Source organism: Erinaceus europaeus, chromosome 12, assembly GCF_950295315.1.
Source record: "Erinaceus europaeus chromosome 12, mEriEur2.1, whole genome shotgun sequence".
In the NCBI taxonomy this organism is placed as follows: Eukaryota; Metazoa; Chordata; class Mammalia; order Eulipotyphla; family Erinaceidae; genus Erinaceus; species Erinaceus europaeus.
Window position 1 is genome coordinate 93,899,208 of NC_080173.1, and position 26,910 is coordinate 93,926,117.

At 46.0% G+C, this 26,910-nt stretch overlaps 1 protein-coding gene across 2 annotated transcripts; it reads right to left on the reverse strand.

Annotated features, from left to right (window-relative positions):
• Positions 1-5,290: 5,290 nt before the first annotated feature.
• Positions 5,291-26,910, reverse strand: TRIM16 (tripartite motif containing 16). Of its 2 annotated transcripts, none has more exons than XM_060204522.1 (6): positions 26,328-26,910; positions 16,496-16,591; positions 13,417-13,650; positions 9,935-10,100; positions 8,692-8,784; positions 5,291-6,062 (listed from the first exon to the last, which is right to left on the reverse strand). In XM_060204522.1, exons 1-6 carry the CDS (start codon positions 26,826-26,828, stop codon positions 5,479-5,481), a joined length of 1,674 nt encoding a protein of 557 aa, XP_060060505.1. In that variant the 5' UTR covers positions 26,829-26,910; the 3' UTR covers positions 5,291-5,478. The 2 variants fall into 2 exon arrangements, with proteins under 2 accessions (XP_060060505.1, XP_007519247.1); XM_007519185.3 differs by having other exon boundaries at positions 8,692-8,787; positions 26,328-26,908.

Below are 26,910 nucleotides of genomic sequence, written 5' to 3' on the forward strand. Positions count from 1 at the left end.
AAGAATTTGGAAGTTGGGCAGTAGCGCAGCGGGTAAGCGCATGTGGTGCCAAGCACAAGGACCAGCCCAAGGACCAGCATAAGGATACCGGTTCAAGCCCCTGGCTCCCCACCTGCAGGGGAGTCGCTTCACAAGTGGTGAAGCAGGTCTGCAGGTGTCTATCTTTCTGTCCCCCTCTTTGTCTTCCCCTCCTCTCTCTATTTCTCTCTGTCCTATCCGACAATGACAACATCAATAACAACAACAGTAACTACAACAATAAAAAAAAAAGGGCAACAAAAGGGAAAATAAATATAAATTTTTTTTTTAAAAAGAATTTTTAAAGGCTGTGACTACTGGGTTCAAAGATAGCATAAGGGAGTAGCTTGGCAAGTTTTTAAAAAACTAGTCATATATGTAGATGATATACACATGTTCTTTTTCTGGTACACTTCATAAGTCATTAATTTGGAGGAAGAAAAAAAATTGATCTCAAGTCTCGCTGACCACTGCTTTGGTGCTCATTTGATGAGCCACTCATCTCTGTTTTTGTTGTTTTGTTTTGTTTTTTATTGCTACCAGGGTTATTTCTAGAGCTCAGTGCTGGCACTATGAATCCACCACTCCCTACAGCCATTTTTTTCTTTCTTATTTTAATTAGAGAGGACAGAAAGAAATTGAGAAAGGGTGGTGAGATAGAGGGAGAGAAAGACACCTGCAGACCTGCTTCACTAGTAGTGAAGCAGACCCCTGCAGGTAAGGAGCCAGGGGCTCAAACCTGGGTCCTTGTGCTTGGTAATGCCTGTGTCTTAACTGGTGTTCCACCGTCCAGCCCCCCCACCCCCATTAATCTCCTCTTGTCCAGTGCTTGCTCTCCTTCCTTCAGAGAGATGGTGGGATTTTCTCAATAAATAAGACCCCAGAGCAGGGGCAGCTGGTTGTAGAGAGGGAGGCAATCAGGTCAGTCAATGGCATGCTACAGAACTCAGCCACTGAGAAGAGGCCAGGGAAAGCATGAGATGAGAAGCCAGGCACAAACATCCATTCCCTATCCTGTCCTGCCTATGACTGTCTTGGACAGCAGATCCCTATTTAATTCTTCACATATGGATGCTTTTCCTGTCCGTTGACATCGATGTGCTGTGAGCAAAAGACACGGCTAATTTATCTTCTGGACCACTACATATTTGTCTCTTGCAGAATGACTTTTGTACTTTATAAAAGCTATGTATGCTTAATCAATTTGATTTGAAGACACTAATGCCAAAAATATGCTAGACCCACTTAAAAGTATAAGAGCTCCGTGACCTGGAAATTACATGTTCGGTACTCTGTTTTAAGGAGAACTTATATATATATTGTGCCATAATTAAAATGCTTGCTTTAACAAAAAAAAAAAAAAAAAAGAGCTCCGTGATTTGAGCAGTATTCTCTCTCTCTCTCTCTTTTTTTTAGTGGACATGCTTATATTATTCTTTTTTAAATTAAATTTAACTTATTTATTATTGAGTAAAGACAGAGAGAAATTGAGAGGGGGGAGAGAGAGAGAAAGAGAGAGAGGCACCTGCAGACCTGCTTCACCACTCGTGAAACTTTCCTTCTGAGGATGGGGACCAGGGGCTTGAACGTGGGTCCTTGCGCTCTATAATGTGTGCTCTTAACCAGCTGTGCCACTGCTTGGCCCCTTGACCAGCATTCTTATCTCATCATGAATCTTGGGGAAACATGGGAATTTACTTAGAACTGGTAAGATTCCTGGAAGAATGTCAACTGTCCTTAAGATTTCAAAAAAAAAAAAAGGAGACAAATAGGGGCGCCGGGTGGTAGTGCAGTGGGTTAAGCACACATGGCACAAAGTGCAGGGACCCGAGTAAGGACCCTGGATGGAGCCCCCGGCTCCCCACCTGCAGGGGCGTCACTTCACAAATGGTGAAGCAGGTCTGCAGGTGTCTGTCTTTCTCTCACCCTCTGTCTTCCCTCCTCTCTCCATTCCTCTCTGTCCTATCCAACAACAATGACAGCAACAACAACAATAATAGCAACAACAACAATGATAATAGCAACAACAACAATAAACAACAAGGGTAACGAAAGGGGAAAAAAAATAGTCTCCAGAAGCAGTGGATTCATCGTGCAGGCACCAGCCCCAGCAATAAGCCTGAAGGCAAAATAATAATAATAATAATAATGAGACAAAATTAAAAAATAAAAAAAGAATGAAGAGAAAAAAACCATCAAAAGAAAAAAAAAGTTAACATACAAAGCCAAACAAATTGTTGACCAGACACTCAATGTTTTAACAACTGGGAGAAAGTGTAAGCTTGTCAGACAAAGAATGGACTACAAAAGCTGGAAAAGGGCAAGAGACTGATTCACTTATCAATGACCTTTTTGACCAATACCAGGCCAGTTCACCACCTGGCGTCCTAATTAGGGCATCCTTGGATTCCCTGTAGATACTATGGGCTTAGACCTCAAACAGATCTCTCTCTCTCTCTCTCGCTCTCGCTCTCTCTGCCATTACTGTCCACATCCATCAGGGATGTCATTAGGCTTTTTGTGGGCCTCTCCAGGATCTTACCTTCACTATAAACTAGCAGTAGTAAGGACTGCCCCACTCTCTGAAGGGAGGCTGGGTCATCCTACTCAGGGAACACTGGTCCTGAAATAAGCAGGACCAGCCTAGAATGTTCCCAGCTGTGACCATGGACTGTGAGCTCAGAGTGACAGGGACTCAGAGGTTACACAGGCTCCTGTGCTAAATATGAATCGCTACGATCTCTGAGTCAGATCAAAATGGTAAAGAGTTCATTGTATTTATATATTTCTTCAAGCCTGGGAGCTACTCTCTGCCCTAATCTGGCTTTCTAGTTCTATTCTCAACTGGGACACGATCCTCCCAGACAATATTTCTAGTCAGCCTCCATGTTATCTAGCAAAGTCAAGCAAAGATTACTAAAGTCATGGGCCTCTAGGAATATACCTAAAATAGACTTATCTTCTTCCACCCTAAAGTCCCTATTTTCATCTGGTCTGATCCTACTTTTTGGTTCTTGTTTATTAAATATTTTGTCCTGCTTTATATTGTACTGTCTCTCAGTCACCAAGTTGCAAATGCTGATTCCATCCTAAACTCCCTGGCAGACGACCTCACCAATGTGTCCTGGAACCTCACCTCTCCAGAGCCCTGTCCCACTAGGGAAAGATAGAAACGGGCTGGGGGGTATGGATCCACCTGCCAACACTCATATCCAGTAGAGAATCAATTACAGAAGCCAGAACTCCCACCTTCTGCACCCCAAAGAGAATCTCAGTCCAAACTCATAGAAGAGGAGAAATGATAAGGGAAGATGACAAGAGGGATCTGAACCCCAATTCCATCAAGACCCTGAAAGAGAAGAGGAAAAAAAGAATGACAGAAGTTGTTGGTCTGCTTCTAAATTCTGCTTCTAAGACCCCTTCTGTTGCATTGCTTGCCGCTGTGGTCTATTTACATAATCATTGTTTTCATTGGTTTAATCCCCACTGGTTCTAGTGCTTTTTCCTTCTCCCCACCCCCTATCCTACGTACTTCCTCTTCCTGACACTTCCGCCTCAGGAGATATATATAGGACAGGATTGTGATTGGAGATAGCTAGCTTGCACTGCATCCCTGCTCGGCAATAAAGATTGAACTGCGTTCCAGCTCAGCCATGAGTCCCTGGTCGTCTCTCTCTCTCCGGCCCATGAAGCTAGCCCGGCAAGAAGTAGCAAGAGGTGTAGATGTGACTTAGAAAGACAGAAAAGGTAGGACCAAAGGCGGAAATGGGCAGAAATATATGTATAGATAGATAGTTATAGAATAGTCAACCCGTAGCTGTGATCTTGGGAGAACTACTGCAGTTTCCAATAAAGGGAATGTGAACACAGAACTCAGGTGGTGAGAAAGATGGGAAATTGTACCCCTGTTGTCTTGTGATTTTGTGAATCAATATTAACTCACTAATAAAAAAAATGTGTTGGGACCAGGAAATGGCATACCTCGTTAGGTGCACACAGCTATGAAGCAGGGCAGGTGGTATCTTTGTTCACTCCATCTCTATCTCCCCTTCCCATCTCAATTTCTCTGTCTGTGCCCAAAATAAATGAACAAATATATTTTGAAAAATCTTTATCAAATAATATATATTGAGAGAACTCTCAGAAGGCTAGAAATGGACCTACCCTATGATCCTGCAATTCCTCTCCTGGGGATATATCCTAAGGAACTCAACACACCCATCCAAAAAGATCTGTGTACACATATGTTATTAGCAGCACAAGTTGGGCCACAGCACCACAGCACCAGAGGAAGCTCTAGGACTGCAATATCTCTCTCTATCTCTCTCTCTGTCTCCCTCCCTCCCTCTTTATGCCACCTTTCTCTCTGTCTCTACTCATTTTTTTTTTTTTTGCCTCCACAGTTATTGCTGGGGCTTGATGCCTGCACTACAAATCCACTGCTCCTGACGGCCATTTTTTTCCATTTTGTTGTTATTGTTATTGCTGTTATTGTTGTTGGATAGGACAGAGAGAAATGGAGAGGGCAAGACAGAGATGAGGAGAGAAAGATAGACACCTGCAGACCTGCTTCACTGCTTGTGAAGTGATCCCCCGACAGGTGGGGAGCCAGGGCTCCAACAGGGATCTTTTTGACCCTTGCTCTTCGAGCCAAGTGCGCTTAACAAATAAATGAATTTTTAAGGATTCTCCCCAGAAGGATGTGCACAAGCCTTTTGCCTTCAGATAATTGAAGATCTGTCCTTTGGCGATGAAATCAAATAAAAAACCTAACGGAGTTCAGAACAGAGAAATGAGACATTTCCCCAAAGGCCAGAGGGACCAAGACTTGGCCTCCATTCAGATATTTGTTATAATCCCAGCTGTCCAAAATTAGGATGGGCTGCTGTGTGATGTAGTTGCCCTTGTACAACTCCATGGCCCAGTGAGACAGGGAGATGCAGAGACAGGTGCAAACTCTGAGAGAGGGCTTTGATGTTCCATGGCCAAGTATATATAGTTAAGTCTTACAGTTCATAGTGTAATTTAATCCATTATATACAACCCCATTGAGCTAGTAAGCAAGGCAGCATGGGGTACTAGTCAAAACTTTCATGCCAACTCTCTCAGATTGGAGTCCCAACTCTGTTATTCATTCACTGTGTCACCAGAGAAAACTAGTTAACCGCCTTGGTTTCTCCATCTGCAAAATGGGGCTTGTGTGAATACCTAGCTCAGGGAGCAGACAGCAGATTAAGTAAATGAATACGCAGGAAGCAGTCAGAACAGCATCTGGGACATACAACACAAGAAAGCAATTTATTATCATTACTCCACAGTGTTTTCCATCACCCTGAAGAGGCTTGGTTATCAAGTCTGGACACTTATCTCCTGTCAACCTGATAGAGAATGTCATGAGCAGATGGTGAAGAATACAGGCATCTTAGAATGGCTGACACACAGAGAATAAGGCAGCAGGGTCTAGGGAGCAGCTTGCCCTGAGGTCGATGCTGGCTTCTCAGGCTCTTCTCCCAGATCCACTATCCGGATGGCGTTTTCCTTCTTGGAAAGCCAGAAGGCTGGGTAGACTGGCTCTGAAAACTTACAGTCAAATTTGTGAACAAGGGTCATGGCATCCGGCTCTACACCGTAGAAGGACAGACTCCCTCCCTGGAAGTCGACATAGATCCCCAACCTTCGGTAAGGGCTTGCTTTGAGTGGAGTCTCTGTGTCACTGTGCCAGGCTGTGAACTCCTTCCCATTCCAATGGAGACTCCAAGAGAAATTGTTTCCGGAAATGCAACCGTTGCGTCCCTCCCCTTTCCGGTCTATGCCTTTGCAAGTTAGGCCAACATAGGTGCCTGCCCCAGTGATCTCGACCTCAAAATAGTAGCGGTGCAGGTACAGGCTCTGCTGGGACAGCACTTGCCGCCAGTGCACAAACCGACTGGGGAGGTCTGGGTAGGGGTGCTCCCAGGGCGTAGTGTTGGTGACCTTGCGGTTGTCTTCCTGCAGCCGGAGGTACCTGTGCGCTGTATCTGGGTCGAGCGTGATATCGCAAGCGTCTGAGTGGAAAACCAGAGGAGAGATCAGCAACCAACATCTGATTTAAACGCCACACTTCAAACCCAGTCAGTTTCCAAAGTATGAAAAAGCAGTCACCTCCCCAATCCCCCCCTGGAAAAAGAGGTGAGTGAAAACCAAGAAAGAGAATACCAGATTTTCTCCTTCCTTCTTTTCTGAAGTGCAAATTGCTGGATACACGCTGTATTTATTGTTTGCTGAACCCGAGCAAGAAAGAAAACCCATTGATCCGCTCATTCATTCAATAAATGAAGTACTGAAAGCCAGGCACTATTTTTTCCCAGCATTGTCACAGCTTTGGGAGAATAAGCACTCACTTTCCCACATTTGATTCATTCGTGCACTCACTCACTCATTCATTTTGGTGACTAATCATTGACCAGCATTTAGCCTTGTGAACCACTGAAATGTCCCCCCAGACATATTCTCTTACCAGTTTCAGAGAGTAACTTTCCGTATTCTCTATCTGCACAGTTCCTCAAGTCGCTCCTCATATTACTTCCAAAATGTCTCTCTCTCTCTATATCTTTTAAATTCTATTTTATTTTATTAATGAGAAGGATACAGAGAGGCCAGAACATTGCTCAGCTCTGGCTTATGATGGTGCAGGGGATTGACCCTGTGACCTCAGAGCCTCCGACTTGAGAGTCAATTTGCATGACCATTTGCATAAGTGGCTCTTACCTGTGCCTCTAGTTCTCAACTCCTGCCCTCTCCTCTTTGATTAATTACCCCAACTCAAACCCATCCATTGAGGAATCTGACATAGACCATTCTTTCCACCACATGATTGTTACCCTAACCTGTGTTCGGAGTAGTACCTATGTATCCCTTCAGATTGCTCCGGAGAGTTCACCATCTCTGAGAGGCTCTCCTCTACTGAAATGTCAGAGGCCTTCCATCACTTCCTCTCAAAGCACCCTGGTGTGTGAAACTTCACTGCATCATCACAGTGTGTAACAGCCTGTAATCTGTGTGATATTCCCATGCTTGTCCTCCACATTTCCAATAGGACTCTATCCTGAGGTTTTGCTCAGAGACATTCAATATATATTTGCCAAATGAGTCAATGTGCTAAACCCTACTTAAATTGTTTTAGTTTTGCCTTAGAAGGAGCTTTCCAAACTCCTTCGTGTCTGGGTAAGGGAACATACTAGTAACCTATGAGACCATATTCTGAAGGGAGATAAGGACTCAGTATTCCAAAGAGTCAAAAGGAAAACTGAGTATAAGCTGAGCACCAAGGTGTGTGGTCTGCAGCTGTGTGGGCATTAGTGGAACATCTAGTGAAACGTGAATAAATTCTGTGACGAGTTAATAACATTGTAGTAATGTCCACTCCCTTGTTTTGACTAGTGTACTCATATAAAGCCCTAATGTGTAGAGAACTGAATGAAAAGTAGATAAGAATTCTTTGTCCTACTTGGGCAAAGTACTTGTATATGTGAAATGTTTCTAAATAAAATTAAAAATTGCAAAAACAAAGAAAGAAAGGAAGAAGAAAAGAAATTGCAAATGGGGCCAGGCACTGGTGCACCTGATTAAGTCCACACGCTGCAGTGCACAAGGACCCAGGTTCAAGCCCCTGACCCCCACCTGCAGGGGGAAAGCTTCATGAGTGGTGAAGTAGGGCTGCAGGTGTCTCTGTCTCTTTCCCTCTCCAATGTTAAATAAATAAAAACTGAAAAGAGAAGAAGAAGAAAAAAAAAAGGAAGTCCACTGTTGCTAGTAGACTCCTTTAAAAAAAAATATATTGCAAATGTATGGTCCAAGGGAAAACAGTGATTTTTGCAACAGAATTCATGACTGAGGTCCTGGAGATCTGAGACTACATCCCCCAGCACTACTGTAAATCAGAGCTGAGCAGCACTCTGGTGAAAACAAACAAAAAATTAAATAGGGGAGTCAGGCAGTAGCGCAGTGAGTTAAGCGCACGTGGTGCAGAGCGCAAGAACCAGCGTATGGATCCCAGTTTGAGCCCCCCAGCTCCCCACCTGCAGGAGAGTCGCTTCACAGGCGGTAAAGCAGGTCTGCAGGTGTCTGTCTTTCTCTCCCCCCTCTGTCTTCCCCTCCTCTCTCCATTTCTCTCTGTTCTATCTAAAAAAAGAGAAAAAAAAAGGTTGTAAGAATCTGAGGTTGTAAGAATCTGAAACCGGGGAATCGGGCGGTAGCACATCGGGTTAAGTGCACGTGGTGCAAAAAGCAAGGACCAGCATAAGGGTCCCGGTTCGAGCCCCCGGCTCCCCACCTGCAGGGGAGTCGCTTCACAGGCGGTGAAGCAGGTCTGCAGGTGTCTATCTTTCTCTCCTCCTCTCTGTCTTCCCTCCTCTCTCTATTTCTCTCTGTCCTGTCCAACAACAATGACATCAATAACAACAATAATAGCTACAACAATAAAACAACAAGGGCAACAAAAAGGAATAAATAAATTTTTTAAATCTTAAAAAAAGCTTCTCTCAGCTTGGCTTTTTAAAAAAAGAAAGAAAGAAAAAGAAAGGAAAGAAAAGAAAAGAAAGAACCTGAAACCTCTGTGAGAGACAGTGGTCTTATTTCCACAAAGCATTATGTCGGCATCCATCTGTGAGGAAGGAGGAGCTGTTTATAACTTACATTGGAGGAATTGTTGCCTGGTTGTGGGCTCAGGTTTTGAGGTTCGATACTTGCGCTCGACAAAGGCAGAGACTTGAGTTCTGATGTCGTATTCTTCTAGAAAATCAGAGAATTGTAAATGCACATTCATCCTGGTGCTCAGGAGAACCTCAGAAGCAGACTTTCCCTGGGCCTTCCTGGAGGAAGTAGGTGCTGAAGCCTCCTTATGTCTCAGAAGAATAAGTTAGTTCAATGAACCATATTTCTCTTGTAGGTTTCACTTAAAAAATATGGACAGACACCAGCAACCTCTGAAGCTAGTCATAGAAATGTTCATCGGGAGTCGGCCAGTAGCACAGCGAATTAAGTACACATGGCGCAAAGTGCAAGGACCGCCGTAAGAATCCCGCCGGGTTCGAGCCCCCGACTCCCCACTTGCAGGGGAGTCACTTCACAAGTGGTCCTCAGGTGTCTATCTTTCTGTCTCCCCTCTGTCTTCCCCTCCTCTCTCCATTTCTCTCTGTTCTAACAATGACTACATCAAAAACAACAATAACTACAACAACAATTTTAAAAAGGGGCAAAAAAAAAAAAAAAAGAAATGTCCATCAAAGGGCGGGGTGGTGCAGTACCCGGTTGAGCGCACATGTTACAATGCACAAGGACCCAGGTTTGAGCCACTTGTCCCCCAGGGGTTTTCCTGCAGGAGGAAAGCTTTGCGAGTGATGAAGCAGGGCTGCAGGTGTCTGTCTGTCTCTCTCCCTCTCTGTCTCCACTTTCTTCTCAATTTCTGGCTGTCTCTATCAAATATATATCTATAATAAATTTTTTAAATGATTTTTTTTAAAAAAGGGGAAATGTCAGTCAATTACATGATGCAACGCTGGCCAGGGAGGCAGCTCACCAGGCAGAGTGCACAACTTGCCATGCACACTCAGCCCAGGTTTAACCACACAGGAGGTGCTGAGGTCTTTCCCTCTCTCTACCTGAGTAAGGAAATCAGACGCACTCACGGTCCTTGCTCTGCCCAAAACAAACAACAACAACAACAACAACGAGTGCAATGAATTTACCTCCTCTGGGTCTCAAGCATCAAATTCACTCACCAAGATACGTGTTCATTAATCAACAATAACTGGGCTAAATGATAAAGTCTAGCTGAAGGGTGGCTTTGAGAAGGAGATAGTCCCCCCTGACTGAATCTCCCTCCCTGTACCCTGTGAGCATGCCACACCCACAGCCCACAGGCCAGAAAGTATCTTACCCTCTTTGGCAAACTCCTGGAGCTTCTCCTTGTAACCCTCCAGCAACCGGATTAAGTGGACAGTGGAGTCAGTGATGGCCTTGCGAATGCCAGAGAGCTTGTCCTTGAACCCTATGTAAATACTAGGGGAGGAGCTGTCTTCTGTGTTTTTAAACTTGCAATATTCCTTCAGAAAAGGGAAACAGGACAGAGTTTGAGATGTTCTAGCTGTCATAGCTGCAATGCACACCCTTATGACAGGAGCTGAACTTTCTTTTAAATGTCTAAATGTGTGTATAACTCTGTGTGTGTGTGTGTGTGTGTGTGTGTGTGTGTGTGTGTGTGTCACCAACATACGCACAATTCAGTTAGAACTGGAGAAGCTGGTCTAGACCTCACAAGGTCCATGAATAGACCATATACAGGAATACTTCCTCTTCCTTGTCTATTTAATACTATAGTCTATCCTTTTACTGTGTTTCAGAATTTTGAAAGTGTTTCCACAAAGATATTCACAGTAAGCTGCTAAAGCTTCAAACCAAAGTAATGATTAGGAAAAGTTATGTTTTAGACCTAACATCAAAATTCAAATACAACTGGAACATTAAAGAGGGCACTGGATACAACAGACAACTTAGGAAGGGAAACTTTTGTGATAAATATGATAAATGTAGTATTTCCTATCAGTGAGGCGACGGATGGGTTACATAATACATAGTTTCAATTAGCTAACAACACAGGGAGAAGGAAATTATCTTTAACCAAAAATAAATTACTTTAAACTAAAATACAGCTTATAAAGGGAGTCCGGTGGTAGTGCATTGGGTTAAGTGCATGTGGCGCAAAGCACAAGGGCCGGCATAAGGATCCCGGATAGAGCCCCCAGCTCCCCACCTGCAGGGGAGTCGCTTCACAGGCGGTGAAGCAGGTCTGCAGGTGTCTGTCTTTCTCTGCCCCTCTCTGTCTTCCCCTCCTCTCTCCATTTCTCTCTGTCCTATCCAACAATGATGACATCAAAAACAACAAAAACAACAAGGGCAACAGAAGGGAAAATAAATAAATACTTTAAAAATACATCTTATAAAATTAAAGTTTTTAAGATTTACTTATTTATTTATGAGACAGAGAGAAAAAGAGGGAGAGGGAGAGGGAGAGGGAGAGGGAGAGGGAGAGGGAGAGGGAGAGAGAGAGAGAGAGCCAAAGCATCACTCTGGCACTTGGGAACCAAGGCCAGAACTTGAGAACCTCGTGTTTGCAAGTTTAACGTTCTAGCCACTGCAAAACCTTCCTTATTACAGCTATTTTTTTAAGTTTTTTTGTTAAATATTTATTTATTCTCTTTTGTTGCCCTTGTTGTTTTTTTATTGTTGTAGTTATTATTGTTTGTTATTGATGTCGTTGTTGGTTGGATAGGACAGAGAGAAGTGGAGAGAGGAGGGGAAGACAGACGGGGGAGAGAAAGATAGACACCTGCAGTCCTGCTTCACCGCCTGTGAAGCGACTCCCCTGCAGGTGGGGAGCCGGGGGCTTGAACCAGGATCCTTCCACTGGTCCTTGTACTTTGCGCGCCAGCCATGTGCACTTAACCCGCTGCGCTACCGCCCGACTCCCCTTATTAACGTGTGTGTGTGTGTGTGTGTGTGTGTGTGTGTGTGTGTGTGTGTGTGTGTTAAAGCTATAAAAGAAGAACAGAAAATAAGAAAATATTTCTCTATTTGATGGAAAACTTCAAGGAAATGCTTGGCATAGGAAGTCAAATTTTATTCATATTTTCTTTATTCTAACATCAAGCAGCAAAAAAAAAAAAAAAAAAAAGTCCAGAAAGGTATTTGTTGGTTTGAGTAGTTTTGTTGTTGTTTGTTTGTTTGTTTGTTTGTTTTTTGTCTTTTTCTGCTTTTCTTTCCTCTATTAAGTGGATGACTAAGGTTGTCACTGGACAACGGAAATACGGATTTTCTTTTCTTTCTTATTTTTCTGTATCACACATTTTTCCCCACTTTGTTAGGGTCTCACTACATGGAATTTATTCAAAAGTGCGATCAAGAGAAAAAGATGTTTGTAATTAGGAATCTTACAGGTGAAGAAGCACTGGAGGTTCTTGACTCTGAGCCGGTTGTCTAATAAATGAGTCCAACACCTAAAAAGGTCAAGCGACTTGCTAAAAGCTGAAGAGCCCTTTGGAGTGCTCGGGATGGTGGAGTTTGCACCCAGCTCAGGGATTCCCCCTTGGAGCCTACTTGAACCGTCCAGATTCCTCCTCCTTAATTGCCGTGTTGACCAGGTGTGTGAGCCTAACTCAGACACTGTTTTCAGTTTATCAGCAACTAAGGAAGGACAGCAGTTCCCTGTTCTCCCTTTTGCATCATTAGAAAAGAGAAGAATCAGGCCTTTGGGCAGTGCTCCTGCCAGCAAATACATTGCTATGCAAGAGGATCCGGGTTCAAACCCCCCAGTCTCCACCTGCCATGGAGAAGCTTCATGACAGATGGAGAAGTGTTATTGACCTCTTTCTTCCCCTCCCTCCCTCTCCCTGTCTCAGAAAATAAAAGGAAGGGAGTCAGACGGTAGAGCAGCGGGTTAAGCGCACGAGGCGCAAGGAGCGAGGACCGGACCGGTGTAAGGATCCTGGTTGGAGCCCCCAGCTCCCCACCTGAAGGGAGTCGCTTCACAGGCGGTGAAGCAGGTCTGCAGGTGTCTGTCTTCCTCTCTCCCTGTCTGTCTTCCCCTCCCCTCTCTCCATATCTCTCTGTCCTATCCAACAACAACATCAACAACAATAATAAACAACAAGGGCAACAAAAGGGAAAAATAAAAAATGGAAAGGAAAGGAAAGGAAAGGAAAGGAAAGGAAAGGAAAGGAAAGGAAAGGAAAGGAAAGGAAAGGAAAGGAAAGGAAAATGGAAAAATAAAGAGCCACCAGAAAGGAAAATGAAAAATAAAGAGCCACCAGGAATGGTGGAATCATTGTGCAGACACCAAGCCCCAGTGTAAACCCCCCCACCTTCTTGATTTCTGGATGTGTCTATAAAGATGATTTTTAAAAAATTGTTTTTTGGGGATTGGGTAGTGGAGCAGCGAGTTAACCGCAGGTGGCACAAAGTGCAAGGTCCGGCATAACGATCCAGGTTTGAGCCCCCGGCTCCCTACCTACAGGGAAGTTGTTTCACAAGCGGTTAAGCAGGTATAAAGGTGTCCATCTTTCTCTCCCCCTCTCTGTCTTCCCCACCTCTCTCCATTTCTCTCTGACCTATCCAACAATGACATCAAGAATAACTACAACAATAAAACAACAAGGGCAACAAAAGGGAATAAATAAATACTTGTTTTTTTAAGGACCTGTTTCACTGTCTCCACACTTTCTCAGGTACCCCCAGTATCAAAGAGTAGCTCCATTCCCACATTTGCCACGAGCCCAGCAGACTGTGGGTGCCCCCCCCACCCTGGTATTCACCGCATGCTGGGCCCCACCTCCCATCGCCCCTAAACCCCTCTCCCGCCTGTACCTCCAAGAATAAGACAGTGTTGCCCAGGGAAGCGATCTTCTCCAGCTCCTGCCTGGTCCTCTCCATCTCCGTGCTCCTGTGCTCCAGGTGGGTCTTGATGCCATTAGCCTGGTTCAAAGCCGCTTGCTCCTTCTCCTCCAAGAAGAGCATCACGTCAGCCTGGGCCTTCCTCACGGCAGCAAGGAGTTCCCCAAACTGCTCCTCGGCCACCACCTTCACCTCTGACACGGACACCTGCAGGGAGAGGAGCACAGAGACTATTGGCAAGGCGTCCAACTTGATCAGAGCTCAAAGCATCAAATAGTAAGCCTGGTGGGCTGGAGGGGTGAGGGAGGCGGCACCGCAGCTGAGTGCAAAACCAGCAGGTGTAAGGTCGCTGGCTTGATCTCTGGCACCAAATATGCCAGCACGATGCTCTGGTTCTCTCTCTGACTAGTAAACATGTAAGTCTCTTTGAAAGAAATACACTTATGGGGCCAGGCAGTGGTGCACTCAGTTAAGCTGACGTAGTATAAAGCACTTCACCTGCAGGGTGGACCTTCACAAGTGGTGAAACAGAACGGAAGATGTATCTCTGTCTCTCTCCCTATCTCCTCCGCTCCTCTCAAGTTCTCTCTGTCCTATCCAATAAAATGGAAAAAATGGACGCCAGGAACAGTGGATTCATAGTACTAGCACTGAGCCCCAGTGATAACCCTGGAGAAAGAAGGAAGGGAGGGAGGGAGGGAGGGAGAGAGGGAGGAAAAATAAAGAGAAATAAGGAAGGAAGAAGGAAGAGAAGTAAGGAAGGAAGAAAGAAATAAGGAGGGAAGGAAGAAATATACTTAGAATCTTATAAATTACAGTGATTTTTTTTATTGTAAAAGGAATCTTTTAGCTTCATACGATTCCTGGATTCCTGAACAAAAGGATTTACTCTCCATGGTATAAATATTCGCCCATCAGAAACTCGTCTTCTCATCTATATGATGAAAGAATGAGTAAACCATCACTAGCTACTCTCCACATCCTTGTAATGAGGGCGGTAGTTACATGATCTCAGAATCCTCTTCCAGCTCAGTGTGGAAATAACAAGTCAAATTTTCTAAAAGTCAGTTTCATTATCAGGGTAATGCAGGTATCCAACATACCTGAGAGTCATGCTTTCCATGGTAAATTTATTCTTTTTTAATATTTATTTATTTATTCCACTTTTGTTGCCCTTGTTTTATTGTTGTAGTTATTATTGATGGTCGTTGTTGGATAGGACAGAGAGAAATGGAGAGAGGAGGGGAAGACAGAGAGGGGGAGAGAAAGACAGACACCTTCAGACCTGCTTCACTGTCTGTGAAGCGACTCCCCTGCAGGTGGGGAGCCAGGGGCTCAAACCAGGATCCGTACGCCGGTCCTTGCACTTTGTGCCACCTGCGCTTAACCCGCTGCACTCCCTCCCATGTCCGACTCCCTCCCATGGTAAACTTATAATAGAGCGTTTTTGAACAAGTCAGTAGCATACATGAGTTTCCTAGAATTTCTTTGTGCCCGGTGAAGCTGCTCCCTGCGATAGTCAGAAGGAAAGATGTGGCGAAACGTATCGTGCCTCTGTCATGCACATGCTGTCTAGAAAGATGACCTTGTGGGTGACACAAGTTATGTGATAAGGGTTGACAGGATGGCATTTGTTCACAGAGGGAACAACTTTCTGGGATGCTTTCAATCACTGTCATTTTTACAAGCTCTTGAATAATGCTGGTGAATCAACACCTTTACTCTCACAGGTAAACTTTCTCTTATAAGCCTTCCCAAGAGAAGAGAAACACTCTTGCTTGCACTGAAGTAAAAAGTGCCGAGGATATAATTTACAGTCCAAATGGTGACAAATAACAGAAATCGGAGAGGCTACAAGTTCTCTGACTATCCAAAGTTAATGAAAAAGACGCATGAGTCTATCAAAGACCTGAATTATTCTGGGGTCAAGGAGACAACAATTTGGGAACAAACGGGAAATGGGTTCACCCACCATCAATCTGCAGGCACCAGACACATGGTGTCTCAGTATCTATATGACCCTTGTACACTAGGGGAGTGATCACCACCCCACCCCCATTACCAAGCACCTCAGAGAAGAACACAGTAGAATCCAAGTGTCTGAAAGTCAAGAGTTGAAAAGAGGCAAGATGCTCTCTCAAATGGTTCTCCTGATTATCTACAGAGCCTAGATGTCAGTCCCCTGAAGGTTTATTAGACTTTCAAAGTATTACCAATTTTCTTTTTTCTTTCTCATAAAATTATGGTGGTAAGATGTCCATCCTTCAGATATCAGTTTGTTATAGACACCAAGGAGGAAGAAAGTGTATTGAAATAAACACATGTATTAGATGTGGCTGGTTGGGTAAACAGATGCATGGATGGGTGAACGAATAGGATTATTCCTGGTGACTCACTGTCATGGGTGAGTGTTTTCTATTCTCTTCTGCATGGTAGTTATTAGTTTGTCATGCGCCAATGAGATGCATATGTGGAGATGTTTGTTTTAGGTCCACTTAGTTCATATGAAAAATGGCCAGAAACCAAAACAATGTCGCCTAGCATTCCTCTGGCCTCATCAAGTACGTCCACTAATACAACAGCTCTCAGTAATGTTTTTCTGCTGGAAGGACATGGGACTGGTGAGATTCATATGCATGAAGGAGCCAAAATTATGCCTGATTCCAGTATTCTAGCTAAACACCACTCTCCACTCCCAGACACATTCTTTTCTCCAGGTCAAAAAAAAAAAAAAAAAAAAAGAAGAGAGAGAGAGAAAGGAAGCATATGCAAATGTGAAAATAAGAATGTTGTTATTGTAGGACTAGGTTTGCTTCTACTCCTTACTATTAGAAAACAAATGCTGGCCAATTTTGAACATTTTTTTTTATTTATGGTGAAACTATATCTGTATCTGTATCATTCTCATTTGCTAAGAAACCCCATGGACCCCCCCCGATATAAAAGTTTAACCTGCAGACATCATGCCCTATGCCCCCCAGCTAGACCTGACTGAACCTGTCTCAGATACCAGACGTGCTAAAGTCCAGCAGGTGGCCCAGACCAGCCTTACCAAAACAGACTTGTGGTTGGCTTGGAGCCTGGCGATGGCATTTTCATTCAACTGGAGTTTCCGGTTCAGGTCAGACTGTGTGCATCGAAGCTCAGCCTAAAAAGAAGGAACAAGAATGTTAAGACAGAAGGAGCCCAATTCACACAGTAGGACATCAGGAGCAATGGTAACACACACACTTCTTCCATGGAAAGGAGAGCTGGACCATGGGAAAGTGCTCACAGAAATCAGCCTGGATCATTTCAAATAAAGGCCTAGTGAGTCAGTAAACTATGCTTCTCCTGGGGTTGACGTGTTACAGGTTCAAGACTCAGGCCAGCCGATGGATGGAGGCAACAAGGAGAAACTTTATTTATGTTAATGGGCCACAGAAAAGAGCCCAGGCTCTTAAAACAATTCTAAACAAAGGGAAGCTACAGGCTTACAGGGGCGGCTGCAGGGCTGAGAGCAGAAAGCCGCCTCATCACAGAAGCAGAAGCTGCAAGGTTAAGGGTGGGACTGGTACCCACTGCTCAGAGTCTGATTGCCTTAGTTACTGTGATCTTTTCCTGCATAGCTGTGTCCAGGGAAAGGTTCTGGACTTTGAAGTTTCATGGCCAGTCAGGACAGGATGTGCCACTGGGTGCCTGGGGTGGGGATGGGGGGCTTCCTTTCTCAAGGCCTCCTGGTATCTGGGACTGCTGGGCTAGTGTGGGGTACCTCTTCCCGGGGTGCCTCTTCCCTGGGTGCGCGCTCTCTGGGTTGGAGAGAACTCAACTGGACTCAGCCTGTGCTGCTACTCACTCAGCAACGTGGGAGATAGATGACCCAGGAACCAAGCTCGTGGCAGTAGCAGTACAAATCTTTATTCATGCAGGGGGCCCCAGAGTCAGGCGTGGGTGCAGCAGGTTAAGCCATGCGGAGCCAGCCGCAATGGCCAGCGTCCGCCTCCGGGTCTGCACGCCTGACCTCTTCTAGGTAGGGACGTAGAAGAGAGAGAAACCAGAAACAGAAGTGGCTTTTTAGGATAAAACCAGAAGTGGCAAGTCAGAAACGGAAATGGCTAGGAAAGGGGGTGGAGAAAAGCAAAGCACACTGGGAAGGTGGAAGCTTCCTTAGCAACTGTTGTGAGGGTTTTAGCCAGTGGGATTAATGTTACCCTGCAGGCAGGGGTGATTTGAGGTAGAAAGAAGATAGATCAATGGCAGGGGGGGGCAGGCTTAATGCCAGGGATGGGACTTCCCTCCTTCCTACAGTTTGGTTAGTTAACTCTTTCTTTGTTTGAACATTCTCTCTTTTTCTTTCCCACTTCAAGAGCATGAATTGGCTAAATTAACATAAGCACAAAACCTGGGCCTGCAAGTTGGCGTTTCAAGCATGTCCATGAATCTCCTGATATCATCCTCATCACACACACCCACACGAAGTAAATGTCATTATCTCCACTTCACAGGTGAAACAAGGGAGTCATCTACTCAAGGTCACTTAGTTGATGATTGAAGCTGAGCCCCAGCCATCTACCCCAGTAGCCCTAAGAAAGAGCACAGGCTTAGGGTTAATGCTGGAGGTCCAAGTTTTCTTTGGAATAGCTGAGGCTTCACCTGGAAACACAGCCAAGTGTTTCGTCAATGTTAGGTTTTTCCATCATTGCCGTTGCTGCTGTTTACCATCAGAAGCTTTTTTTTTTCCTTTCCTTTTCTATCTCCCCCTCCCCTCTCAATTTCTCTCACTGTCTCTACCCAACAACAACAAAAAAAAATAGAAGGAAGTAAGTAAAAACTCTCATTTAGTCCTGAAGTAAGATCGAGTGAGCTCTGCCAGCCCAGATGAGTGTCTGCCTGAGAACCTCAGGTCTGCCTGCTCTGACCCCACTGGCCAGCTTCTCTCTCGCCTCCTGGGACTCCTTAAGCACTTTCTGCCAAGAAGCCTGCCAATATGTAAAATGTAAGCCTTTGCAGAGTTCAAAGGCCTGGTTACTCTCCTGCTTCTTCCAAGACATGAGACAGAAAAGAAAATAGAATAGCTTTTCGTTGCTTTTAATAGCTTATGTCTGCATCTGAAGCTCTGAGTCATTAAACCATAATAGAACTCAAAGGCCATCAATGAAGTGTCTCTCCCTTTCTCCCTACTGAAACCTAGGAGGACTCTGGGTCCCCACAGTGAGGGAGGCAAGGGCAGGCAGGGGACGGGTGCCCAAGGACACTTTGCAGAAGGCAAGTCATGTTTGTTCAGGCTTAGGTGCTTGACATGAAGCCAAGGGAATCTCTTGAGTGGCCTACCCCTGAGACCTGAGCTCTGTTGTCCAGAGGTGAAGAAGGGGAAAAGGCAGTGCCTGGGAGTGGTGGCCTGGCATATCTGGTGGCAATCATGGGATCCTGGTCTGTCTTGTACAGGGGCCTCCTCCAAGGGAGTAGGAGAAGCATGAGTTTAAAGCTCTATAAGACACAACAGAGTATCCTAGCAACAGGCTCAGACATGAGATTGTATAAAAGCAGTCAGCCTGGCATTAGCCAAAGCTAGAGGGAGACATGTAGGAAATATCCAGTGACTGTACTTTCTCCATGGTCTTCAAACTGCCATAAAAGGGGGAAAAAGGGTTCCTAAGTACTTAATAGCCACCTGAGTAAGTCACCCCAAGGAAGACACTCCTGACTGCCAAAGAGGTGGGGCCACCCTGGAGAACCAGTACCTCCAGTTACTCCTCTTCTTAGAACAGGACTGGGTGCCTCAGACTCTGGTTTCAGAGCTTCCCATGATGTCAGCCCTGTGCACATCATAGACCAGGCTGGACTCTGCACAGAAGCAGGTCAAGTGGTGTCCAGGAGCCGGGACAGCCTTATAAGGAAAGCTCCAGAGTCCTGCCTCCTGCAGCAAGGGGGCATCACGTGTTGTGCAAAAAGGCTGTGCCCTGAAGACCCGGCACTCGCTGACTGACTGTGTGATCCTTTTTTTTTTTAACTCTTTATTTATTAATTGGATAGACAGTCAAAAATGGAGAGGAAGGGAGAGACAGAGAAGAGACAGAGAGAGACACCTGCAGCCCAGCTTCACTACTTGTAAAGCTTCCACCCTGCAGGTGGGGACCAGGGGCTCAAACCCAGGTCCTTGCTCATTGCAACATATGCACCACCACCTGGCCCTGATCCTTTTTTTTTCCAAAGCCTTAATGTCAACATTTTTTTTTAATTTATTTTATTATTGGATAGAGACAGAGAGACACCTGCAGCCTTGCTTCGCCACTCGTGAAGCTTTCTCCCTGCAGGTAGGGACCAAGGGTTTGAACCTGGGTCCTTGTCATGTGAGCACTTAACCAGGTGTGCCACCGCCTAACTCTGCTGATTGTAGGATCCTTATCAAAGTAGTTCCTTCTTCCTCTGATTCAGGTCCCCTTTCACAGAAATATTCTTGTTTCTGTCTACAGGGCAAAGATGGCACCCAGAGCTCAGTGGCCAGGGAGCAGTGGTGCAAACTATAACCTCAGAGAGAGGAGAGTCAGCTCCTTACTTCTCCTTCTGTTAACTGGTCAGCGCCTACTCCATGCCAGTCCAGTCCAATAAGACAGACACCTGCTTCTGAGACATAGACATGGCCTGATAGAATACTTAAGGGTAAAACAACAACAACAACAAAAGTTATTTAATACTGAGACCAAGGAGTTCTTTATACTTTCCAGAAGAAATCCTCTACCCTTTGGTGCTCAGCAAACTGGCTATGATCAGGGCAGGCTAACTGCTCCCAGACAGGCATAGATACTCGTGGCTTCCAGGAACTTGGCCCTTGTTTTACAAGGGGACTGTGTCCACCTTCAGCAAGCAGGCCTGAACTATCCTGAGGTTGAGTGTCACTGTTAAACATCAAGATCTAAGGCAGGACTCCACTTAGGTCTTCCCTCCAAGAACCCTCCTCTGACCTCACACCCACTACCTACTCCTCCTTGGAATCTGTGGCATTTGGCTGCCTTGCCCTTTGGTACACTAGGGAGCTATGGAACGTGTCTTGGCTTCCTGACTGGAATCCACACTTCCGGATTCCAGATGGTATAGCTTTGCACCAAGCGCAAAGGAAGTACTTGATAATGCTTGCTGGGCGGGATGTGAGGTACCTAATATAATGCACACAAAACCATGCATAGAGACTTGGATTCAATGCCCTAATCCTCACCTCCCCACCTACAAGGGGGAGGAGGGATTTACAAAGATTAGAGCAGTACTGCAGGTTCTCCTCTCTCTCTCTCTCTCTCTCTCTCTCTCTCTCTCTCTCTCATAGTAAAGAAAAGGCTGGGAGTCGGCCAGTAGCACAATGGGTTAATGGCAGGTGGCACAAAGTGCAAGGACCGTTGTAGGATCCGGTTCAAGCCCCCAGTTCCCCACCTGCAGGGGGAGTCACTTCACAGGCAGGGAAGCAGGTCTGCAGGTGTCTGTCTTTCTCTCCGCCTCTCTGTCTTCCCCTCCTCTCTCCATTTCTCTCTGTCCTATCCAACAATGATGACATTAATAGCAATAATAATAATAGCTACAACAATAAAACAACAAGGGCAACAAAAGGGAATAAATAAATACTTAAAAGAGAAAAGAAAAGGCTACCAAGAATTATTGTGCAGGCACTAAGTCCCCCCCCCCACAATAATATCTTAAGAACCAAAATGAAGGAAAAAAAAAAAAAAGTACAACACTGTGCTAGGGGCAGTCAGGTAGCTCACTGGGTAGGGCAAGGTGCCTTGCCACAGATGAGATTCGTCTTTAAGCCTGAACACACATGAAAGGTGCTATAGCACTGGAGGAAATTCTGATGCTGTGTTTTCTCTCTCTCTCTCTCCGCCTTTCTGAATGAATGAATGAGTGAATGAATGAATGAACAAAACAGAGGCCTGGAACAGTGAAAATGTATGTGTGAGGCCCTATCTTTGTAAAAGAATAATAATAATAATAGTAATGCTGTACATGTTTGATAAATTTGAGAAAAGTGGAAAAAATAGAAGCCCTTTGTGGGTCAGAATGAACTGGAAAGCAGTTCCAGAAAGAATATAAGTTTTACAACCCTTATACACACGCGCGCACACACACACACATGCACATGCACATGCACACGCGCACACACACACACACACACACACGCACACAGGCACACACAAACCATCTGATGTCTGCATCAGTAAACCACAGATTTGAGAAGGTGAGAGTCTGCAACCAGCAGAAAAAGCCACATGTCAAAACAGCAAAGGGTGAGTAGCCTGGGGGCCAAGGGTAGCACTGATGTCCCCATGAGGAAGAGCTGAGTTTCCATTAGTAAGCTCAGGTGATTAAAGCCAATAATCAAAACTCACCTCCTAATTTTGTCCACTGGTGTCTCTAGAGACAACGAGAACTTGTGGAGGGGCAAGTTGTACTGTACTGGGAAGCCAGTGCAGAATCTCAGCTGCTTTGTGTCCTGGTAGACGTGCCATTTGCAGCGTCCAACACGCAACTCGCCTGCCTGAGCAGTTGGCCCTTGACACGAATCAAAGTGACCTTCAGCAAGAAACTCCCACAGGCTCAAGTCGCCGAAGGTAAAAATGGGCTTCAGGACCCCTCACTGTGTCCAGTAACACTTTCAAAACAGTCCAGGTGGTAGCTGCAGCCTCACTGAGGTATCATGAGCTGGACTCTTGACTTCTGAGCTGGACTCTTGAGTTCCTTACTAGAAATCTCTAAAGATTTTTTGGATCACTTGGAAAATGTAGCTGTACTCACAGAATAAGCTTGCTGGGGGCCGGGTGGTAGCACACCGGGTTAAGTGCCCATAATACGAAGCTCAGGTACCCTGGTTTGAGTCCCTAGCTCCCCACCTGCAGGGGAGTCGTTTCACCAGCAGTGAAGCAGGTCTGCAGGTGTCTTTCTTTCTCCCTCGCTGTCTTCCCCTCCTCTCTCCATTTCTCTCTGTCCCATATTAAAAAAAAAAAAAGTCGAAAAGATGGCTACAGGAACTGTGGATTTATAATGCAGGCACCCAGCCCCGGTGATACCCTGGAGGCAAAAAAGAAGAAGGAGGAGGAGGAGGAGGAGGAGGAGAAGAAGAATCTTGTTCTCTGAGCTGAAAACAAGGCACCAAGGCACTAGAGGACATAAAGGACAGAGTTCTCTAAGGCAGACCAGAAAATAGAGGTTGTGGGTGGAGCACCGTCACAACAGCTGGGGTAAGAGCTGTTGGCACTGCAGAGTATCATTTCACAGCACCCAGAACTCTCCCAGAGTCCTTCGCCCAGCTGCTGTTCTATCTGCACAGCAATCTTGAGGCAGGCTTGTAAGATTTTTGAGGGGAACACAGGAGGGTCTTTCTTCTGTGATATAAAGATGTATGTGTGGTTTTTCAAGTCAGCAATAAAGGTCACGTGTATAGACTCCAACCTCGCCCTCAGCCCTCAGTGAAACAGCAGGCTCCGGCTGCTTCGAGGGAGGCCCCTGGCATCACTGATGGCACCAGGAAAGGAAAGCAGAAACAAGGGAAGGAAAACGCAGATGAAGAAAGTCATGGGGGGCAGGGCCGGGCCACGGTGCACCCGGTTAAGCCCACATAGTATTAACGGAAAGGACCCGGGTTCAAGCCTCCGCCCCCCACCTGCTAGGAGGACGCTTCACAAGCAGCAAAGTAGGTCTGCAGGTGTCTCTCTTTCTCTCTCCCTCTGTCTCCCTCTCCCCTCTCACTGGTGCCGCACCTGGTTAAGCACATACATTACTGTGCACAAAGGCCCAAGTTCAAGCCCCTGGTCCCCATCTGTAGGGGGAAAGATTCATGAGTGGTGAGACAGGGCTGCAGGTGTCTGTCTGTCTCTCTTCCTCTCTATTTACCCCTCCTTTCTCAATTTATCTCTATTTCTATCCAATAATTTTTTTTTCTTTCTGCCTCCAGGATTATGGCTGGGGCTGGGTGCCTGCACCATGAGTCCCCTGCTCCTGGCGGCCATCTTTGTCCATTGTTGTTATTGCTATTATTGTTGTTGTTGCAGCTGCTGTTATTGTTGTTGTTGGATAAGACAGAGAGAAATTGAGAGGGGAGAGGAAGATACAAAGAAAAAATGTGCAGACCTACTTCATCACCTGTGAAGCGACACCCCCTGCAGGTGGGAAGCCGGGGGCTCAAACCAGGATCCTTGTGCCGGCCCTTGCACTTCGTATTATGTGAGCTTAACCAAGTGTGCTACTGCCCAGCTCCCAATAAAAATATTTTTTAAACAGAGAGAAAGAAACAACTGTCTGTTGAATAAAAATAATAATAAACCATGAAGATCTATGTCATAGGTACATTGCTTTCCTCCAGACACCAAGGGGCCAGACAGTTACATTTGTAGAAAGTCTGTAGCAAAAGAAAGACTAGGTATTTCCCGTTCCCCAAACAGACCTTTTCACATCCCATAGAAAGCCTCTGTTAATGTGGTAGCTGGTAAGAAGAGCCTTCAGAGAAATCCAACTATTTCCAGCCCCTATTTAAACCCATCTGATACGCATCTAAAGGGTCAGTCACTGGTTTTGTTTTCTCTTCCTTTGCTTTGCTTTCCCCTTCCCCCTCTGATAGAATTCACCGGCTAGTCAGGCAGTGATGCACCTGCTTAAGTGCTCACCTTAAAATGCGCAGGGACCCAGGTTCAAGGCCCTGGCCCCCACCTGCAGAAGGGGGGGTCACTTCACAAGCAGTGAAGCAGGTCTGCAGGTGTCTGTCTTTCTCTCCCCCTCTCTGTCTTCCCTCTTCTCTCTCCACTTCTCTCTGTCCCATCCAACAACAGCAGTGGCAACAATAACAACAACAAGGGCAACAAAAATGGGAAAAATAACCTCCAGGAGCAGTGGATTCATCGTGCAGGCCTAGAGGCAAAAAGAAGAAGAAGAGAAGAAGAAGGAGGAGGAAGAGGAGGAGAAGAAGAGGAGGAAGGAGAAAAAAAAGAGGAAGGAGAAGCTACACTTTACCTCCCACTTTATTGTCTATCACAGCTATGTTGGGACATGTATAAAGTTATCTGAGAATTGAACGACGACAACAAAAACCCCCGGAAAGCATTTAGCATCTGGCATTACTCATTTAAAAAAAAAAAAAATTCCCCCAATTGTGTGGAATTTTTCCTTCAATAGATGGAACTGTTGAGGTTGAGGTAATTCTGCAAGTTCTCTTTGTTGTCCTCATGTGGTGTAGGGGCACCAAATCCAGAGGCTCACGCTTGCAAGGCAGATGTGCAGACACTGAGCTGCCCCCACCCCCACCCTCAGGCCCCAGTACTGTGGCTCTTAATGGTCATAGGAGTAGGGAAAGGAGTGACAGAGGCTTGTTCTTCTGGCAGGACACTCAGTGACACTGGAGATGCTGAAAACAGTTGGCAAGTGACTTCCAGGGCGAAGGGTAATTTGTCAGCATCTGGAATACAGAGTTCTCCTGGCCCCGGGGCAATTTCACTGGGTCAATATCTGTGCCCGAGGAAGGAAGGGCGTGGAGGACAGGCCCAGCTAGTAAGCTGCCTTTTGCGGAAACTTTCTTCCCCTGCTGCCCAGGAACTCTGGGTCAGGAAGTTGCCGTGTGTGTGTGTGTGTGTGTGTGTGTGTGTGTGTGTGTGTGTGTGTGTGTGTGTGTGTGAATCCCTGGAGAGGTCTTGTGCAATGCATCATACTGGGAACAGCCAGGAATAGGTAAGGGACAAGGACAAGCCAACTGCACTTTCCTGCTGAGAAAGTCAAAGTAAGAGAAGTGAAGTTGCTAAATCCATTCCCAAGAACTTCTCTAGGCTTCCAGCTCCAGTGTAGACAAAATCTAGTTGTTCTAGAAACAATTTCCTTATCTGACAGGAATAAAATTACAGGCTGTGATCACAGGTTTTCTCCGTCTCTCCTGAGACCTTTATCTGATGAAGGGTTTTCATTTTCCCCAAGTTAAACCCTCCTTGGCTTAGTACTTGGAGTAAGTTTCAAATTCGGTGTGATCTTAGTACTTTTCGAGAGCTTAAATTTCATACCAGGAGTTTGTTGTTGTTGTTGTTGTCTGTTTTGTTTTGTTGCTTGGAGTACAGGGCAGAAGAGAAATGAAGGGAAAGGTTTCGTTCTTTTCTCTTGCCCAGCCCCACATTTCTTGGTTGTTAGTAGATATGCTACACTGACCCAGCCAGGGAAACACCACTTGGGGGCCTCACCTTCTGTATCCCCACTCCTATCACCAGACATTGTGAGTGAGAAACAGCAGAGAACCAGCAAACAAGAGAGACAAACAGACCCAGACACAGGAACAACAGGGCTGAGAGGGGAAAAAAAATTTTTTTAAACCTACTGCAGTTTCTTTCACTTATTTATTTATTTATTTACTTATTTACTTGTTTATTTACTTATTTATTTTTGCCACCAGGGTTATCACTAGGGCTAGGTGTCAGCACTACAAGTCTACTGCTCCCACTCGACATTTTTTGTTGTGGTGGTTGTGGTTGTGGTTGTGGTTGTGGTGGTTGTTTCTTTGTTTGTTTTAATGTTCTTTAATTTGACAAGACCAAAAGGAATTGAGAGACGAGGGAAAGACAGAGTGGGAGAGAGAGGCAGACCTGCACAACTGCTTCACTGCCCATGAAGCATTCCCCCTGCAGGTGAGGAGTGGGGACTCAAACCCAGGTCCTTGTGCCTAGTGGTATGTGTGCTTAGCCTGGTGTGCCACCACCCCACCCAGCCCCACCCACTTCAGTTTCCAAAGCCCTGTGCAATAGATATTCACTTGGAACAAATGGTCAGGCACTAAGGTAAACTCAGGGCACAGAAGTGAAGTCGCCAGCTCCGGGGGCAGTGGCAGGAGCCCAGCCTCTACCTGGCCACGTGTCTCCCCACCTCCCTTTCCCGGATCGGACCCCGGCACTTGCCTCCTTGTCCCTGCGAGCAGCATCCAGCGACACCAAGGCATGGCCCTTGTGCTCAGCCTGGCCACACTCCTGGCAGACGCACTGCCGGTCAGGGCAGCAGAAGGCGACCAGGGGGCTGTGGTGGACAGGGCAGATGCGAAGGTCCTGATCCTTCACTGGCTCGGCCAACTCGTGGCTGTGCAGTTTGCTGTTCTCCTGGTGTGGCCGGAGGTGCTCCTCACAGTAGTTGACCATACACGTCAGGCAGGACTTCACTGCCCTCACCTTGCTGTCCCCCAGGCAGAAGTCACAGAGAATCTCCTCCTCCAAGTCACCGCCAGGAGCCCCCTGCTCTGTAGAGCCATTGCCCTGTCCCTCCAGCTCCCCCTGGGAGTTACCCAGGGGAGCCATGTCCTCCTCTCTTGCTGGGTCAGTTGGCCCAGAATCTGTGCTGAGAGTGAGCAGAGGGTGAGTAGTGATCCCAGGCAGTGGCCCGGGAACCATCAGCTCTAACTCTGACATCTGGAAGACTCTGCCCACCTGAGCTGCCCTTCCTCTGCCCCTGAACCCAGCGTCTGTGTAGCAGCTCAAGTCAGTGCCTAGT

What these genes read in the sequence shown, in the direction of transcription:
- TRIM16 (XM_007519185.3), bottom strand. Translation starts at nt 26,828, where the DNA reads ATGTCAGAGTTAGAGCTGATGGTTCCCGGGCCACTGCCTGGGATCACT. An exon ending in CTGCTCGCAGGGACAAGGAG is followed by an intron (nt 16,592 to 26,327) that starts GCAAGTGCCGGG and finishes CCTTCTTTTTAG; the next exon opens with GCTGAGCTTCGATGCACACA. An exon ending in CCAGGAGTTTGCCAAAGAGG is followed by an intron (nt 8,788 to 9,934) that starts GTAAGATACTTT and finishes CTGATTTTCTAG; the next exon opens with AAGAATACGACATCAGAACT.